We start from the raw sequence: 16,679 nt of genomic DNA on the forward strand, positions 1-16,679 counted from the left end.
AAATGCCACAATGTTACCATAGCTCACCTCACACTTCACAGCATTAGGAAAGTGCATTTCAAAGCTAGCATCCCATTAACAGAACTTGGGATAAGATATTATACACTACAGTAAGCTGGTCTTATTGCTGATGTGCAGGTCAGCCCACTTTAGTAGTCAAACATCCAAATTGGTCATCACTGGTCTGTTTTGGGTTAAAAGGAAGGAACATGTCAGTTTGTGCCAGTAGAAACTGGTGTGTCAAAACAAGGCCCTTTAAGAGTGGCCTGTTTATGTTGGGAATATGCATCTCAATTCATTCCAGTGTTAGTATTGGTACAGTAACACGTAATATAAGAAGTGTATTTATTTTTGGTATACCTGGAAACAGTGCTATCTAGGGAGCAGACCCCGCCTGATATCATTTTGAAACATTTAAGAAGCAACTGAAATATAGAAGATTGGATATCATTTAGATTGTTTTATCTGAAAAGAAAGTCACATAATTGAACATATACTTTGTTACTAATAATGGAATAGAATGTACTTAGTCTACCATCTGTAAATGACTACAACCAATCAATTTCTAAATTGTGCAATAAAAAGCATCTGTTAGGGAGACAGTCCTTGTTCAAATCATCATATAATGTGACAGAGAGAGAGAGAGCGATAGAGGGCTTATGTAAATATACTCGAATTTGAATACTCACCACAGACTGAGTTGGCTTGGAGAGGGCAGAGGTGATGGGGGTGATGGTGATGCTGCTGGTCAATTTGCTTGGCGTAGTCTTCCCAGGCATGGTGGTGTTGTTGGGTTGACATGGGGAGCGCAGCACCGTACCTGTGGGTGCCTCCTTGCTCTCTGTGCTCACACTAAGGGGCCTTGCTGTCACCGTGGGGCTGCTACTGCTGCGGTGTGATGGCCTCTTGAACTGAGCTCCCAGATGGATGTGGATCTTGTTGTCCTCTGTGGTGGTGATGATACTGGCATTGGAGTTGTAGTTTCGGACAGGCGTCTCTGGGGTCACCTTGAACACAGCCCGGCCCATCGTGCTCATATCATGGGGCTCAGGGGATGTGGAGGCAAAGGCCACTGGAGTGGTGTTCACTGTGATGATGGAGACAGGGGAGAGAGGTCTGTTCGAGTCTGAGTAGGAGGAGCCCTTATTCCTGTCTGGGGACTTGGCCCTGGAGATGGTGGTGATGGTGACTGGAGACTTGCACCGCTCAGGCCCACCCATCATGCCCTCACCTGGCTTGCTCTTTGAGGACACGGCGGTGGGCTTGGGAACAATGGTGATGCGGGGCCTCTGAAGGCCCAGGGTGGGGATGATGGTGGTGCTGGAGAAGAAGTCCTCAGCACGAGGGCCAGTGATCTTCAAGGAGGCAGTGCTTTTCTCGTGATCGGGGGTCACTCGGATGTGCAGCGGCTGGCCTGGCTTTTGGGACATGGTCAGCTCGGGTGGACGAGCGGAAGAGTCCCCATTAACCTGAGGGGATAGGGTCTTCTCTGGGGTGGTCTGAGTGATCGTCACTGCATCATTCTTTTTCATCCAAGGTATCCAAGATTTTCTCAGGCCCAGATCAGTGGCTGCAGGGGGGTAGCGCTCCAGCACGGTTGCAGGCTTCTTTAGACCCCTCTGCCTCAGGTTGCTCATAATATGGTTCTCCTCCAGGACAGATTTCCTGATGAACACTGCAGGTGTGTCCTCCTCAACAGGCTTATTGACCACTACGTCTGTCTGCACTGCGGTGGAGGTGACTGGGACATCTACTATCCTCCTCCCATTCATACTGGGACGCAGGGCGCGGCTGTAGCGCTTGGTGACCTCCAGCTCTTTGGTGAGGTTGACCACATCCTGGCACAGGCTCTTCTTCTTGTCGTCCTCCTCCAGGAACCTCTGCTGGAGGAGGGAGTAGTCTACCTGCAGCTGGGAGAGCTGGTCCTCCTTGTTCATCAGCTCGTGGATCTTCTCTTTGAGGGCCTGGACGTCTGCCTGCAGGTCTCTGGTTCTGGCCTCTTCTATTTTGCAGCACATCCTTAACTCAGCCTCCTGGCTCACCGCCTCTCCCTTCTCTATTGCCTTGTTCATGGCGGTCTGACTCTTCATCTCATCCAGCAGCTGAGCGAGAACATTGGCCTTGTCGTGCTCCGTTCGGAACTTCTTCTCCAGTAATTCGTACTCGTCCTCTGTCTTCATCAGGTCACCTTCCACCACCTCTAGCTGTTTTAGGCGGTTTTTGAGTCTTTCGATTTCCTGCGTTAGCTCCTTGACTTTGTTGTGCTCAGCTAGGGATATTTTGTCCTTATCAGCTCTGCTTTTTAATGATTCTCTTTCTGCCTCCTCTAGCCCCTTCATTTGTTTTTTCATCACGTCGACCTTGAAGCTAAGATCCCTGCACTTTTCCTCTTCACTTGCGAGTTTCGTTTTCAGTTCATCTTTCTCTTTAGTAAGAGACGTTACTTTTACCTCCATTTCTGATTTCAGTCTGAGGAACTTTTTGCTCTCCTCAATCAACTTTTCTGTGACTTCCATAACCTTGCCCTGCTCAGTTTTGAACATCTTATTTAAATCATCGCTCTTTAGCTCCTCCTGTTTAATTCTCTCAGTCATGTTCTTCCTCTCATCCACTAGTATCACTGTAAATGACTTCAGCTTCATCAGGTCATCCTTTAGGCCCATCTCTGCTTTCTCAAGTCTCGATTCAGAGTTCTCCAGTTCTTTCATACGGATTTTAACTGTGTCCAGCTCACCAGCTAAGTCATTTGCCAGTCCTTTCTCTCTTACTATGTTAACATGAAGTGTCGCACACTCTGATTTGTTCATGTTGAAAGTTCTCTCCAGTTTCTCCAGCTCCCCCATTCTCTTTTGCAATTTTTCCACCTCCAGCCTCAGCTCCCGGCCAGTGGTCTCCTCGTCTTGTAGCCTCTTCCTCAGCTCCCTGGCTTGGCTCTCTGTCTTGGTGATCTCCTCATCCTTGCCCTCCATCTCCAGGACTCTCTTGCGCAGTGTCTCCAGCTCCGCCATGAGGCTGGAGTTCCCACACCCCCCCTTGCTGATCTTGTCCCTCAGCTCTTGGAGGTCTTCCTCTGACTTCTGCAGTGCCTTGTTGCTTTCCTCCAGCTCTTCGATCCTGTGGGCCAGGCTTGCCAGCTTCAGGCGGAGCTGGCGGCTCTGGGACTCCTGGTTGGCCAGCTTGGCAGTCATCTCCTCACGCTCCTGGGTGAACTTGGTGGCTTTGCACTCTAGCTCCGCCTCTAGTTTGAGGACCTTCTGGCTGTCCTCCTTGGCGTTGCCGCTGACAGTGACCAGTCGCTGTTCTCTCTCCTGGAGCTCGCTGCTGAGGTTCTGGACCTTCTGGCTCTGCTGGTCGATCTGCTCGATGTGGAGCTGCCGCTCGTCCACCAGCATCAGGACAAAGGACTTGAGTTTGACCAGCTCCTCACGGACCTTCTCTAGCCTCCTGCTCTGATCCTTGTCTTTACAAGCCTGGTACACCTTATCCTGCTCCAGCAACTCCTTTAATCTGGGAGAGGGAGAGAGAATGTGACAGAGATAGAGGAAGTGAGAGAGATATGAAGTGTGATTGAAATTGAAATTCTCTATTTGAGATTTTCAGATGTTGCTCCTGATGTAATAATGATTGATCCCCTTCTATATTAAGACACTGTGAATCTACTACATTGTAATTACACCCACAGGAACAGTGTACAGGAACACTGTAGTTACCTACTGCTACATAGCACTTATTGAACCTATGAGTTTGTAAAGTACAAATAGTTAAAAAAAATAAAGGCATTAACAGAATGAATGAAAACGTATTCTAACTCAACATTTCTCACAAATCTCCAAAGTTACTAACATTTCAAACATTTATTTGCGATAGGTAGCATGTGAGACACTTAAGTGAACTACACTGTATAGATTGCCCTGTTAGTGTGCACTTGCACATCTCTGTAGTTCCCAGAGTAGGGGAGCCTGACCAGACTCAAAATGAGTTCCTTACCCCCAGCCCAGAGTCCCGTGGGCAGTGGTGGGAGCTGGAATGGGAGGCAGGCAAGCAGAAGAGATGGCAAAGGAATGATAGGAGAGGGAACAACAGGAGGGCAGATTAGAAGCCTGAACCCTCATGTGATTCTCCTCAACAGGGGTAACTCTGCCCTTCACACAGAGCAAAGGACCACAACATCAGAGATATGCTACCTAAACTGTAAAAACACAACCAGTGTCCTTAATGTGGCACACTGCCAACCTAGGGCCACCGAGTGAACCTTAACGGAATAATGTTAGTAGATGTTTAACTAATCTCTGCGGGAGTCTCTCTGTCCAAGTGCTATAGAGAGAGTCTGCTGACTGCAACAGGTCCCCATCCATATGGTAGACACACTAGAAACACATTATAATCAGGAGTGAGTCCTGCACATCATTGTCCTTGGTTGAAGCCTGTTACTTTGTATTACAAACATTCTCCCTGCATGGCACATTACCCAAATCCACCAGGAGCCGGTCTAACAACAATGATCGCAGCCAGATTTCGCTGTTTTCTCAAAGTTTCAACAGCTTAAGCTATCAGACTTACCGACTGCTAGTCAGGAGGGATGCATAGCAGGTAGGTCCATGCCTAGTGTGTTTTGGATAGTGCAGGAGCTGAGCTGTATGCAGGCAGGCAGCGGCTCTCTCTCACAGGGTCATGAGAGGGCCCCCACTCCACAGGGACTTAGCCATCACATTCCAAACATGTCATCAATGGACAATGAAAGGTGAATGTTGTGTAAAACTAGCCCTGCTCCACTTGCGGGTGGTGATGTCATCCCTCCTCCCATTCATGGCACAGAATGGTGCTGCCCTTGTTTGGCCACAGAGGAGGAGTTCAAGCCAGGGGGGAGGCTTTTCACACTATCTTTCCTGTTCCCCTCTTTCTTTTCTTTCTCTCTCCTCCAACAGAGAGGGGGAATTGTATTTGTGAGAAATACAGTAGATTTGCAGCAGCCTTTTAGACCAGAGGTAAAGTGATACTAAGTTAGTAGTGTCTTTCCACTTCTCATATACTAGCTGGTGTCTTGCCTGACCCAATTGTCTCTTGTCCTTCTTGCGGCCAACCGTGTTTCCATAGAAACAAGGGGAAAGTTTTGTTTCGGGGAGAACAATGTCACACTAGTGCCAGACCCTCTAGTTCATTATCTTCTGTCCCTTGAATGCAAAGGGAAGCAAAGTGGTAGAACAAAATCAAAATGTCTATCTGTGTAGGATGCTACTACTACATCCATAGTACACAGTGTAATTAATAGATGCCGAATCCCAAGGTGGGATAAAAGTAGACCAGAAAGACTCCTGCCATATGGGCCAAGCTCTTGTTTCTGTACTGTAAGGAAGCTTAATGAATAAATACACCCCTAGAACGCTAGTCTGTCGCAGGAAGGTTGCAGATATTTGCAGCACTGCAATGCTCTCACCATTAAAGCACATACAGGATCTCTCACCCACACTACAGTTCCTGGTTGGGGAGCAACACTTGGAGTCTTGTTAAAATGGAATCATGCAAATATCACACAGACGATGTCACTCGTCATATGAATCCTAAAACCTGCGTCACGAGGTCCAGGGTGGCCTTCAACACAATCTGCCTGGCAGCTGTTGAGGAGAAAAGGCTCCAGATTAAGGGAAATAGAGGAATTAACTGTTGCATGACTCACCACAAATATTTACCATTAGCTACCACTGCATTTCAGGAGAGAGGAATTATACAACAAGGCTACTTCAAGGTATGCAGAAAATCTTACTGAGGAGACCACGTTTGCGTTCCAAATGTCACCCTATTCCCTTTATAGTGCACTACTTATGACTAATATTGTTGTGCTACAAGATACCTCCTGGATTCCACCATTCTCAGTGGTGATGGTAGTGTTTCATGGCATTATGAATACATCCTTTATCAGATGACCAGTGTGTTTCCTGGTGGTCAGGGCTATTCATAGGAATTCTGTTGACAGAGGCCTATCAGTGACGTCTAGCAGAGAAGGTCCAAACCTCCCATACCACATGTCTGTGGCCAAAGCCAAGCACACAGGAGAGACGAAACTAATGACACACCAATTAAGATAACGATTACTATTAAAAAAAAAAACTTTGAACAGAAAGGAAGAAGTCACATTTGAAAAAAATCCCTCTACTCAGGGAGAATGTTTTCCTCTGGGAGCGTATCATCTTGTCTGATTTTTTTGTTTCAGTTTAAAGTAACACATTTGGAAAACAGAGACGGCCATATCACTATATTTTAATGTAGGGAAAACATATCTATCTTCTTGTAAGAATAACTACTGACAGAAGACCTGATAGAAAAGGAGTGGTGGTAGAGGTTCCACCAGAGTGGAGCAGATGTCTCTCTCTCTGTCTCTGTGTGTGCACTGACCTGCATCCTATCACAGGTGCTCAGGGTTGTCCAGTCTATGACATCACCTACAGTGAGTGAATGTCTGAGATGACTGCAGCTGGGAGGAATGTGTTATCACACGGTGCTGAGAGAGCGGGGGAGGGGGTTGACGGGGGAGGCGCGGAGGGTAAGGATCATCGGTGAGGGGTGGGGGTTGATGGGGGAGGCGCGGAGGGGAAGGGTCATCGGGGAGGGGTGGGGGTTGATGGGGGAGGCGCGGAGGGGAAGGGTCAACTGTGAGGGGTGGTGGTTGACGGGGCAACTGCAAATCTGTGCGTCAGAGAGCACAAGACAAGAGCATGTAAGTATCTAGTTTGCAGTACACAGACTCCCACACACAAAGCACATGCTGCTTTACAAAATCTTTCAAAACTCGAGACTGAGAGAAAACCAGAGATGGACATCTGCTCGCCAAATGAGTAATGATGTTGAGGTGACAACATGTTTGGAGATGGAGTATAATCATTTTCATGCATTTGAATTGTGCAGAAGTCACTAGTCTGTCATTTCCCATGTTGCTAAATGTGACCCACTCAAACCAAATAGGAATATAAAACCCCTCAAATGTATTATTTAAACATGTCATATATTTAACACTCCCTCTAAGACTCCACTCATATAAACCTAGCTAAAGGCTTTAACTAAATGTATGGTTGTTGGTCAGCTTGTTGTTATCAGCCTGCTTAAAGGAATACTTTGGGATTTTGAGGCCCTTTAACTAAGTCAAATCAACTTGTGGATAACACTTTTATGTCCAGTATGAAGGAAGTTTGACATAGTTTCGTGGGCCAATGCTAACTAGCGTAAGCACAGTGACTGGAAGTCTATGGGTGTCTGCTAGCATGTTGGCTGTTTTCAACAAGGTAATTAGACTCTGAAGTCATGGGCTGTCTTCTCCACGCTACGTCCAACAGACCTTGAAATCTCTGTGAATTTGTTCACTAGTTCACTGAACCAACCACTCTACATGTCCTCAACTCAGAAAAACAAGGCCGTTCTCAGGTAGAGCACAGGTGGGGTACTAGGATTTCAAGGGCATTCCTCAAAATCATTAAGTAATGTGAAGCCCTACCTGACTATGCAGATGTGTATTGGGTCCATGGAAAGACTGGATGTGTCCCAAATAGCACCTTGTTCCTTATATAGTGCACTACTTTTAACTAGGGCCCATAAGGCTCTGGTCAAAATTAGTGCACTATGTAGCGAATAGGGTGCCATTCTGGACGCGGGGCTGTATGTCTGAAAAACACAGAGTGTATGCCGGGAAGCGTCGGTGTCTGGCATTTACTGTCTGGCAGAGTGGGTAACATCCTCTTGTCTATTTCTCACAAACAGAGATAGAAACATCTCACCACTGCAGTGGTGGACTTAGTGATTTGGAGGCCCCAGGCAGAGGCCAGTCTGAGGACCCCTCAGGATTTATAGTAAAGACATGTCATTTAACTGTAAAAAAATAAATAATATATTACCTTTTAACGTGCCATGAACACAAACAGTCATGATGTTTTTATCTGATTGTCAAACAAATCACTTAAAAAAATGTCCTTGTCACATTCATCCAAAATAATTCCAGCATCCGAACAGTGCACTGTGCACCCGTCAACTTTCCTTTAATTAGCAAGTGACTGAAACTACACTGAATCAACGTTGTGAACAGAGTACACCATGGTGGCGGTGGGGTTATGGTATGGGCACAATTGCCCATACCACAACTGCATTTTATCTATGTTAATTTGAATGCACTTTTGAATGAGATACTGTGATGAGATCCTGAAGGCCATTGTTGTGCTGTTCATCTGACGACATCACCTCATTTTGTTAAAGTATCTGGGACCAACCAATGCATATCTGTATTCCCAGTCATGTGAAATCCATTGATTAGGGCCTCATTTATTTATTTCAGTTGACTGATTTCCTTATGTGAACTGTAACTCCTTTGCAATTGTTGCATGTTCTCACCGAAGACAGCATCCAAGCAAGCGAAACAGCGCCCCCTCTGTCTTACTATATGTAGCCCTATATGAAGTATGACATGCCATAATCTTTTTGGCCAGACAGCATCAGATACATCGACTACACATACATGTCCTCTGCCTCGACGACGATTGCAGTATTATCAGCAGCACCTGTCTTTTTACTAAAGAAATGCCTATTGTATCCACCTAGAGTCTAAGGGCCCGAGGTTGGGTTTCTACTCAGCTAACATATGGAAGGAATTGTTTTAAGATGGTCATACCAATTATAATTTAGCTATTTGATTTTCAATTTTTAGAAACCCTGCAGAAATAAAAACTACAGGTATATATTATTTGATCAAACACTTATTAGCCCATAGAAAAGCATTTTAATAACCGATTCATACATGCAAAAACAGATATACATTTTTTTATCAAAAGGAAGTAAGTTTTGAAGTGTCTGTCCTTTATCTGAGAGATTTAATGAGCCCTCAAAAAAGATGTATACCTTAGGGCCTCCCGGGTGGTGCAGTGCTAGCTGTGCCAGCAGAGACTCTGGATTCGAGCCCAGGCTCTGTCGCATCCGGCCGCGACCGGGAGGTCCATGGGGCGACGCACAATTGGCCTAGCATCGTCCGGGTTAGGGAGGGTTTGGCTGGTAGGGATATCCTTGTCTCATCGTGCACTAGCGACTCCTGCGGCGGGCCGGGCGCAGTGCACGCTAACCAGTTCGCCAGGTGCACGGAAAAGGGGGGTAAAAAAAAGACCCCCTTTTACGTGGAAATGCCCTAGTCACTACCATATATTTTTCGGCCCTCTACCGGGGTTACTTTCAGACGAGTCTCGTGGCACTTGTGGGGGTTGTAGAGCAGATTGTGCTCATAAGATTCTCATCTTTCCAGAGAGGGGTATGTCCAAAACCGTTCGGACGCTTCACATGCTTTCGTGAGAAGACTTGTGAGAAGCCAGTGCACTACTGAAGGAGCATGTATGTATTTGCATGTACGGAAATATAACGAACAACATGTGAAAAACATATGAACAAGAGGCAATTAAATAATTAAGGTCATTCATTATAGAAAATTATAATTGACTGAAATTATTTGTGTACACAGCGTTTATTTGGAAACGCAGGGCAGCTTTTTTCTCATAGAAGAAGACATATACAACACAATTTGTTCCTCAAATAGGAACAGCCAACCATCAGTTCCTTACATAAGCCCACTGGTCAATAAGCATGCAATCCACTGTCAAAACACTACCATATTTTCATGTTGTGGGTAAACGGTTCAGTGAGGCATGAGTTCTTTCCATTGGGGAGTGTTTTACACCTGGAGTAGCACTGTAGTGTTCTGATGGTGAGGGGCCATTCATGACCATGCATTATCAGATAGACAGATCCCTGCTCTGGGTCTTATCACATTACTCAGATTACTGATTTTAGTTTAATGCATTCAGTTGTGCAACTGACTAGGTATCCCAAATTCCCCTTTTTACATAGGTGATGATGTCAGTGGTTCTGTCCTGACTTGCAGGTCTTTAAGTCTACATCCCAAATGGCACCATATTCCTTACATAGTGCACTACCTTTACTGGAGCCCTATAGGCCCTGATCAAAAGTAGTGCACTACATACGGAACAGGGTACCACTGAGGCACTTTACTGGGGGCCAGATTAGATTGACATCTGGATTCCACCTCTGTTATGAGCCTCATAAATACCGCTTTGGAGCATCATGCTGGTATTGTATTTTTTAAATCTCATCGACATCTTCTTGTTTTAAAGTAACTGTCCAGTGTTTCCAGATTTCTATGAAATATGACCTATAATTACCATATGGGTGAAATAGTTTTCCTTACATAAAATGGTAATTAAGCATGTTAAAAATCAGCTCTTCTGTGTTGGAATGGTGTGGGCGTACCCCAATAACAGAATGGTGTTGGCGTATACCAGTCATAAAAAATATTAATGCGAGTAGACCGCTGATTGGCCAGCTTAGGATGGCATCATCCTCCATGAGGAAATAGCAAGTATTTTTTAAACAGTTTGTTTCAGATACAAGTTTTCTGTTTAAAAAAAAACAACAAAAAAAACAATTTATACTTTGGCCACAAATACGAGTATAGGATGGGTCAACAACATTATTTGGGTATGAGTTAACAGAATATGAACTTTTAAAAGTGAGATTTTCACTGGACAGTTACTTTAAAGCCATAGCCAAAAACATAGTTGGTCTCACAGTAGGATAAGTGTATTTGATGGGAAATGACAGCTTGTTAATAATAAAGGTAAATGGGTGTGTTATTAATATAACAGCAATGCCATTAGAAAAGTAATCTAAGTAATATTGCCATAATACTGTGAATCATAGCTATAGCAACATGTATTTCACTATGTCAGTACCTCTTCTATATGGTGTGTTCATTGACAATGGTTACGTCAGTGCTCTCCAACCCTGTTCTTGGAGAATCAAATTAGTTACAACTGGGGTTGGAGTGAAAACCTACAGGAGAGTAGCTCTCCAACCCTGTTCCTGGAGAATCAGATTAGTTACAACTGGGGTTGGAGTGAAAACCTACAGGAGAGTAGCTCTCCAACCCCGTTCCTGGAGAATCAGATTAGTTACAACTGGGGTTGGAGTGAACCTACAGGAGGGTAGCTCTCCAGGAACAGGGTTGGAGTGAAAACCTACAGGAGGGTAGCTCTCCAACCCTGTTCCTGGAGAATTAGATTAGTTACAACGGGGGTTGGAGTGCAAACCTACAGGAGAGTAGCTCTCCAGGAACAGGGTTGGAGTGAAAACCTACAGGAGGGTAGCTCTCCAGGAACAGGGTTGGAGTGAAAACCTACAGGAGGGTAGTTCTCCAGGAACAGGGTTGGAGTGAAAACCTACAGGAGGGTAGTTCACCAGGAACAGGGTTGGAGAGCGTGGCACTGCCTGGTCCTGGTGTGTCATTTTTTTTATTGGTTGAGTCTATTCATCACTCTATTGAGCATTGACTTCGCCCTCATCACCAGGGCCTTGCAGGACCCCTTAGGGCCTCTTTTCAGCCCTTTGAGGGGTTCACTTGCTCGGGTGTCTTTACACACTACGTCAGGGCTCATCGAAGCTGCCTCTGTCTCATGTACAGCTTTGTCCCTCGCTCTTTGTCCGGTATTGCTTTGGCAGACCTGCTTGATGGGGACTGTGTGTGTTTTTTGGTTTTACTATCTATGTGGGGACCAGAAGTCCTAGCAAGGCAAGGAAAATTCTGACAAGTTGGGATATTTCGCCGTTCCACACAAGGAACAACAACTATTTTAGATTTATAGTTTAGGGTTAGAAATGGGTTAGAATTAGATGTTAAGGGTTAGGTTTGGGATTAAAGTTAAGTTAGGTTTAGGGTTAGGGAAAATAGAATTTGGAATGGGAATCAAACGTTTGGTCCCCACAAGGATAGGAAAACAAACGTGTGTGTGTGTGTGTGTGTGTGTGAGAGAGAGGCAGAGAAGAGCTGTAGCATGGCATCAGAGCAGAGGGCTGTGGTGTGTGACGGTGTGATAGTGACGCCAACCCTCTCCCACCATGGCCGAGATTGATTTCTCTTTCATCCCTCATCATGTCCTGTTTCTCAACATCCCCGTGACACACAACTAATTCTGTAGTAAACATGATGTACGTACTCGCATGGAATGAGATCGGAACAGGCAAATCTCACTCACACTCACACACACTTCCCCTCACCTCTCCCTCTCCTGTTCCAGTAGGTTGGTGAACTCATCACTCTTGTTCATGAAGTCGGTGTGTTTGCGTTTCTCATTGTCCAGCTCGTTAACTGTGCGGCGGTGACACTTCTCAGCTAGCAGCAGCTGCTCCAGCATACGCCTATAAGTCTCGCGATGCTTGTCCTCCAGCCGGTCCAACTGATCAACATATTAGAGGGTCTTCAATGACAACCACCATGGTTTCGTCCCAAATGGCACCCTAATACCAAATGAATGCACTACTTTTGACCAGTGCCCATACCAGGGCCCATAATTGTTTAGAAGTGGAAAAGGGAGCCATTTGTCTGACTCATTTATACACTGGTATCTATCCAATATATTCATTAAACATTTACTTGTTTATTAGCACAGCTAATGGCTAGCTACATTTCATCTATATTCATTTTGATATACATTTCTATCGTGGCACTGCCTTACCTCTTGCATGGGCATCTGGTAGACGTCGTCCCCTAGCGTTGAAGTGTTGTTGGTCAGTAGGCTGTCTCTCTGCAGGGCCTGGAGGGGTTTGATTGGGGCAGCTGAGCCGTAATGGGCCTCCAGGGCTTCGGGTTGGGTACGCTCTGACTTCAGCATGTGGATGATATCCTCTCTGGCCTACAGACACGAGGAGCAGAGGGACACGTTAGGTCACCTAAGAACCATTTAAACAGAGAGACAAAGACAATAACCTTCTTTTTACTTTGATATTCTTTATTCTAGATGACAATAAAACCACTTCAAACTGACAGATGTGGCTTTGTTATTGTGATTAGAGAATGAGGTTTTTGTTTTTTTAAGTGGTTTATGAGCTGTCAGAATGGTTGGAGAATATCCAGGAGAAACCATATACAATTATTTGGAAGTATGATCATCATATTGACATGACCACAGGGTGGGGCAACTATTGAAAATAAACAGTCGATTTTATGGTGTTTGTTCCAGCACTGTGATCTTAACTCTCCCCACAGGGTGGCGCTGTTCTAGTCAGACCCCTGAGTGTCTCCTTTCATTCAAATGCAATTTTCATAACACAGGCTGTTTCTCAAATGGCACCCTATTCCCTATGTAGTGCACAACTTTTGACCAGAGGCCAAAAGTAGTTCACTATATAATGTGCCAGTTATACAACAATACCCTTCTTTATCGTCACACCACTGTACTATCATTAGTCATTTAGATAGTATGAACCATTCTTCAGTGTTGATCAGACATTCAGAGCATGTTGGATTTCAACATGTTCAGGGTTGGATTTCAACATGTTCAGGGTTACATTTAAACATACGGTGTAGTAGGAGGGCATGTTGTTTACCCCAAGTTGCAACTTTGGAAAGTCATCAACACACCTAAACAAATCAGCTGGATGGAGCGAGGGTTGAGGATAGAAGTGACAGCAGCAGCAGCCCTCTCTCCCTGGAGGTTTGTTTAGAAGTGGAACTCTAAATGGAACTCTAAGCAGCAGGCTTAACACTGGACAGCCCCTAGTGGTCTCTGCTTCTTGCTCATCTGGATCTGCAGAGTGGGGCAGGGTTGCAAGGGACCAGAGTTCATGGCCACTGACACTGAGGTTGACTCCCCAGCAGTGAGTCAGTAGGATGACTCCTGGTTACACTAACATGTCAAGATTGACACTGAGATGTTACCACCTGCCAAATATAACCAAAACCACTGACCACAATGTTAGCAGTTAGCACACAGCAGCACAGTGTGAAGAAACTCTGATTGCATTCCAAATGCCACCCTATTCCCTATATAGTGCACTACTTTTTAAAATATTTTTTACCAGAGCACTATCAAGGGAGTAGGGCGCCATTTGGGACACAGTCATGTTAGAAGTTACAGTAGCTAGCACACAGCAGCACAGTGTTAGTGGCAAATCTCTCACCTGCACCTCCCCCTCCATGACCCCCAGCAGACGGAGAAAGTCCTCCTTAGAGAGGTCCGTCACCCATGCTGCATTCTGTTGTCCTCTGCTGCTTTCTGGGGTTCTCTGGGGCCTTTTCACCTTTCCAGGCTCCACTGTCTGGATCTTCCCCTCTTTCTGTTTCTCTAGTGTGTTCTCCTCCTCCTCTTTGGTGAAGGCTTTGGTGGGCTGGGTAACCCGGTTTATCTGTCTGTCATCTGGGCCCTCCATGGCTGTGCTGCTCCTGGACCGCATTCTCACCTTCAGGGGGAAAACGGACGACAGGGACGACAGGGAATTGCACTTTGTCACTGTTTTTTTTACTTTAAAATGTATGCCAAGCAAAAACAATTGATATCAAATTTTAACAAACCATATAACTCCATGCACAAGGACTACTTTCAACAATTTCCACAGAAAATTTTACAAAAACTAATTGAGTGGAAGAACTGTGCAGAGCAAACTTTGATGACGGAATTATGGTAAAATCTCCCTCAGGGTTTTATGCGACCACGTTTTCCAAAGACTTAAATATCTGCTCAGATTCAAGATTCAAAGATGTCTGCAGAAAGAATGGGGTGTCAGCTATGACAAAAAATCTCTTATGGTTATTGAATTACAGTAAGTGAAGTGGATTTACACCCGGTAATGGAATAATGATAACGGAATTACATCATGGGGCCCTGATCTGTATTACACATGAAATGCATAATTATGCATATTAGTGTCATTCTCCTTAAGTTTTGCAAGTTTTGACATCAGAGCAGAGCAGAGAACAGTATGGTTCAGAACAGTACAGTAGAGTTCAGTATAGTAGATTATAGTTCAGTAAAGTAGAGTTTAGTACAGTACAATAGACTATACTCTACTTTTCGTTACTGTACTGTGCTCCATCACTGTGCTGTGCAGTACTGTACTGTATTGTACTCTATTGTGGTTTACTCACTGTACTGTACTTTGCTATGCAAACATGTGAAACTTAAGTCTATGATAGGTTTAGTTTTGGTCCCAGACCGGTCCGTCTGTGAATGTTAACATCAAGACCAGGGTGGACTGACCAAATTTCAACTACTTTTCATCGTCCATGGGCGTCCGGTGTCGGTTGGTGCTCAGTAGGTGAGGATGCTGGTTACAGTAAATGGAAAGAGAGAGGGCTCATGGGAGCTGGGAGAGGTGACATTAACTGAGAGTGAGACGGAGAGCGAGGGACAGAGAGGGAGAGAGAGACAAAGAGGGAGCGAGAGAGACGAAGAGGGAGCGAGAGAGACGAAGAGGGAGTGCGAGAGAGCGAGACGGAGAGGGAGCGAGAGAGATGGAGAGGGAGCGAGAGAGACGGAGAGGGAGAGAGCGAGAGAGACGGAGAGGGAGAGAGCGAGAGACGGAGAGGGAGCGAGAGAGACAGAGGGAGAGAGCGGGAGACGGAGAGGGAGAGAGCGGGAGACGGAGAGGGAGCTCCCTCTCAGTCTCGCTCCCTCTGTCTCGCTCTCGCTCCCTCTCAGTCTCGCTCTCGCTCAGAGGGAGCGAGAGAGAGAGAGCGAGACTGAGAGAGAGCGAGAGCGAGACTGAGAGGGAGCGAGAGCGAGACTGAGAGGGAGCGAGAGCGAGACTGAGAGAGAGCGAGACGGAACGGGAGCGAGACGGAGCGAGACAGAGATGGAGCGAGAGCGAGAGAGACGGAGAGGGAGCAAGAGACGGGGAGAGAGCGACGGAGAGAGAGCGAGACAGCGAGAGGGAGAGAGAGCGAGACAGCGAGAGGGAGCAAGAGCGAGACAGCGAGAGGGAGCGAGAGCGAGACTGAGAGGGAGCGAGACTGAGAGGGAGAGAGAGCGAGACTGAGAGGGAGCGAGAGCGAGACAGACTGAGACGGAACGAGAGCGAGACGGAACGAGAGCGAGACGGAACAAGAGCGAGACGGAACGAGAGCAAGACGGAACGAGAGGGAAACAGAGAGGGAGCGAGAGAGACGGAGAGGGAGCGAGAGAGACGGAAAGGGAGCGAGAGAGACGGAGAGGGAGCGAGAGAGACGGAGAGAGAGGGAGCGAGAGAGACAGAGAGAGAGCGAGGGAGAGAGAGCGAGGGAGAGGGAGCGAGGGAGAGGGAGCGAGAGAGAGATGGAGCGAGAGGGAGCGAGAGCGAGACGGAGAGGGAGCGAGAGCGAGACGGAGAGGGAGCGAGAGCGAGACGGAGAGGGAGCGAGAGAGACGGAGAGAGAGCGAGACGGAGAGGGAGCGAGAGAGACGGAGAGGGAGCGAGAGCGAGACGGAGAGGGAGCGAGAGCGAGACGGAGAGGGAGCGAGAGAGACGGAGAGGGAGCGAGAGAGACGGAGAGGGAGCGAGAGCGAGACGGAGAGGGAGCGAGAGCGAGACAGAGAGGGCCTTTCTCTGACTGGTATAGAGGTCCTGGATGGCAGGGAGCTCAGCCCCAGTGATGTACTGGGCCTTAAACACTACCCTCTGTACCACCTTGTGGTCCGATGCCAAGCAGTTTCCATACCAAGCGGTGATGCAGCTAGTCAAGAAGCTCTCAGTGGTGTATCTGTAGAACTTTGAGGTTCTGAGGGCCCATGCCAAATCCTTTTAGCCTCCTGAGGGGGAAGAGGCGTTGTCGTGCCCTCTTCATGACTGTGTTGGTGTGTGTGGACCATGATAGATCCTTAGTGATATGGACA

General features: G+C 46.5%; 1 protein-coding gene across 1 annotated transcript in view; it reads right to left on the reverse strand.

The window, feature by feature from the left end:
• LOC139415550 (filamin-A-interacting protein 1-like) overlaps positions 1-16,679 on the reverse strand; it is a 28,032-nt gene that overhangs the window by 1,225 nt on the left and 10,128 nt on the right. The window contains exons 2-5 of the mRNA XM_071163659.1: positions 13,993-14,271; positions 12,549-12,725; positions 12,091-12,269; positions 690-3,507 (exon numbers count right to left, since the gene is read on the reverse strand). Coding sequence (XP_071019760.1) covers positions 690-3,507; positions 12,091-12,269; positions 12,549-12,725; positions 13,993-14,265 — 3,447 coding nt within the window. The 5' untranslated portion in view covers positions 14,266-14,271. The remainder of the gene's footprint in view (positions 1-689; positions 3,508-12,090; positions 12,270-12,548; positions 12,726-13,992; positions 14,272-16,679) is intronic.

The sequence above is a fragment of the Oncorhynchus clarkii genome, chromosome 8 (genome assembly GCF_045791955.1).
Source record: "Oncorhynchus clarkii lewisi isolate Uvic-CL-2024 chromosome 8, UVic_Ocla_1.0, whole genome shotgun sequence".
Lineage (NCBI taxonomy): Eukaryota > Metazoa > Chordata > Actinopteri > Salmoniformes > Salmonidae > Oncorhynchus > Oncorhynchus clarkii.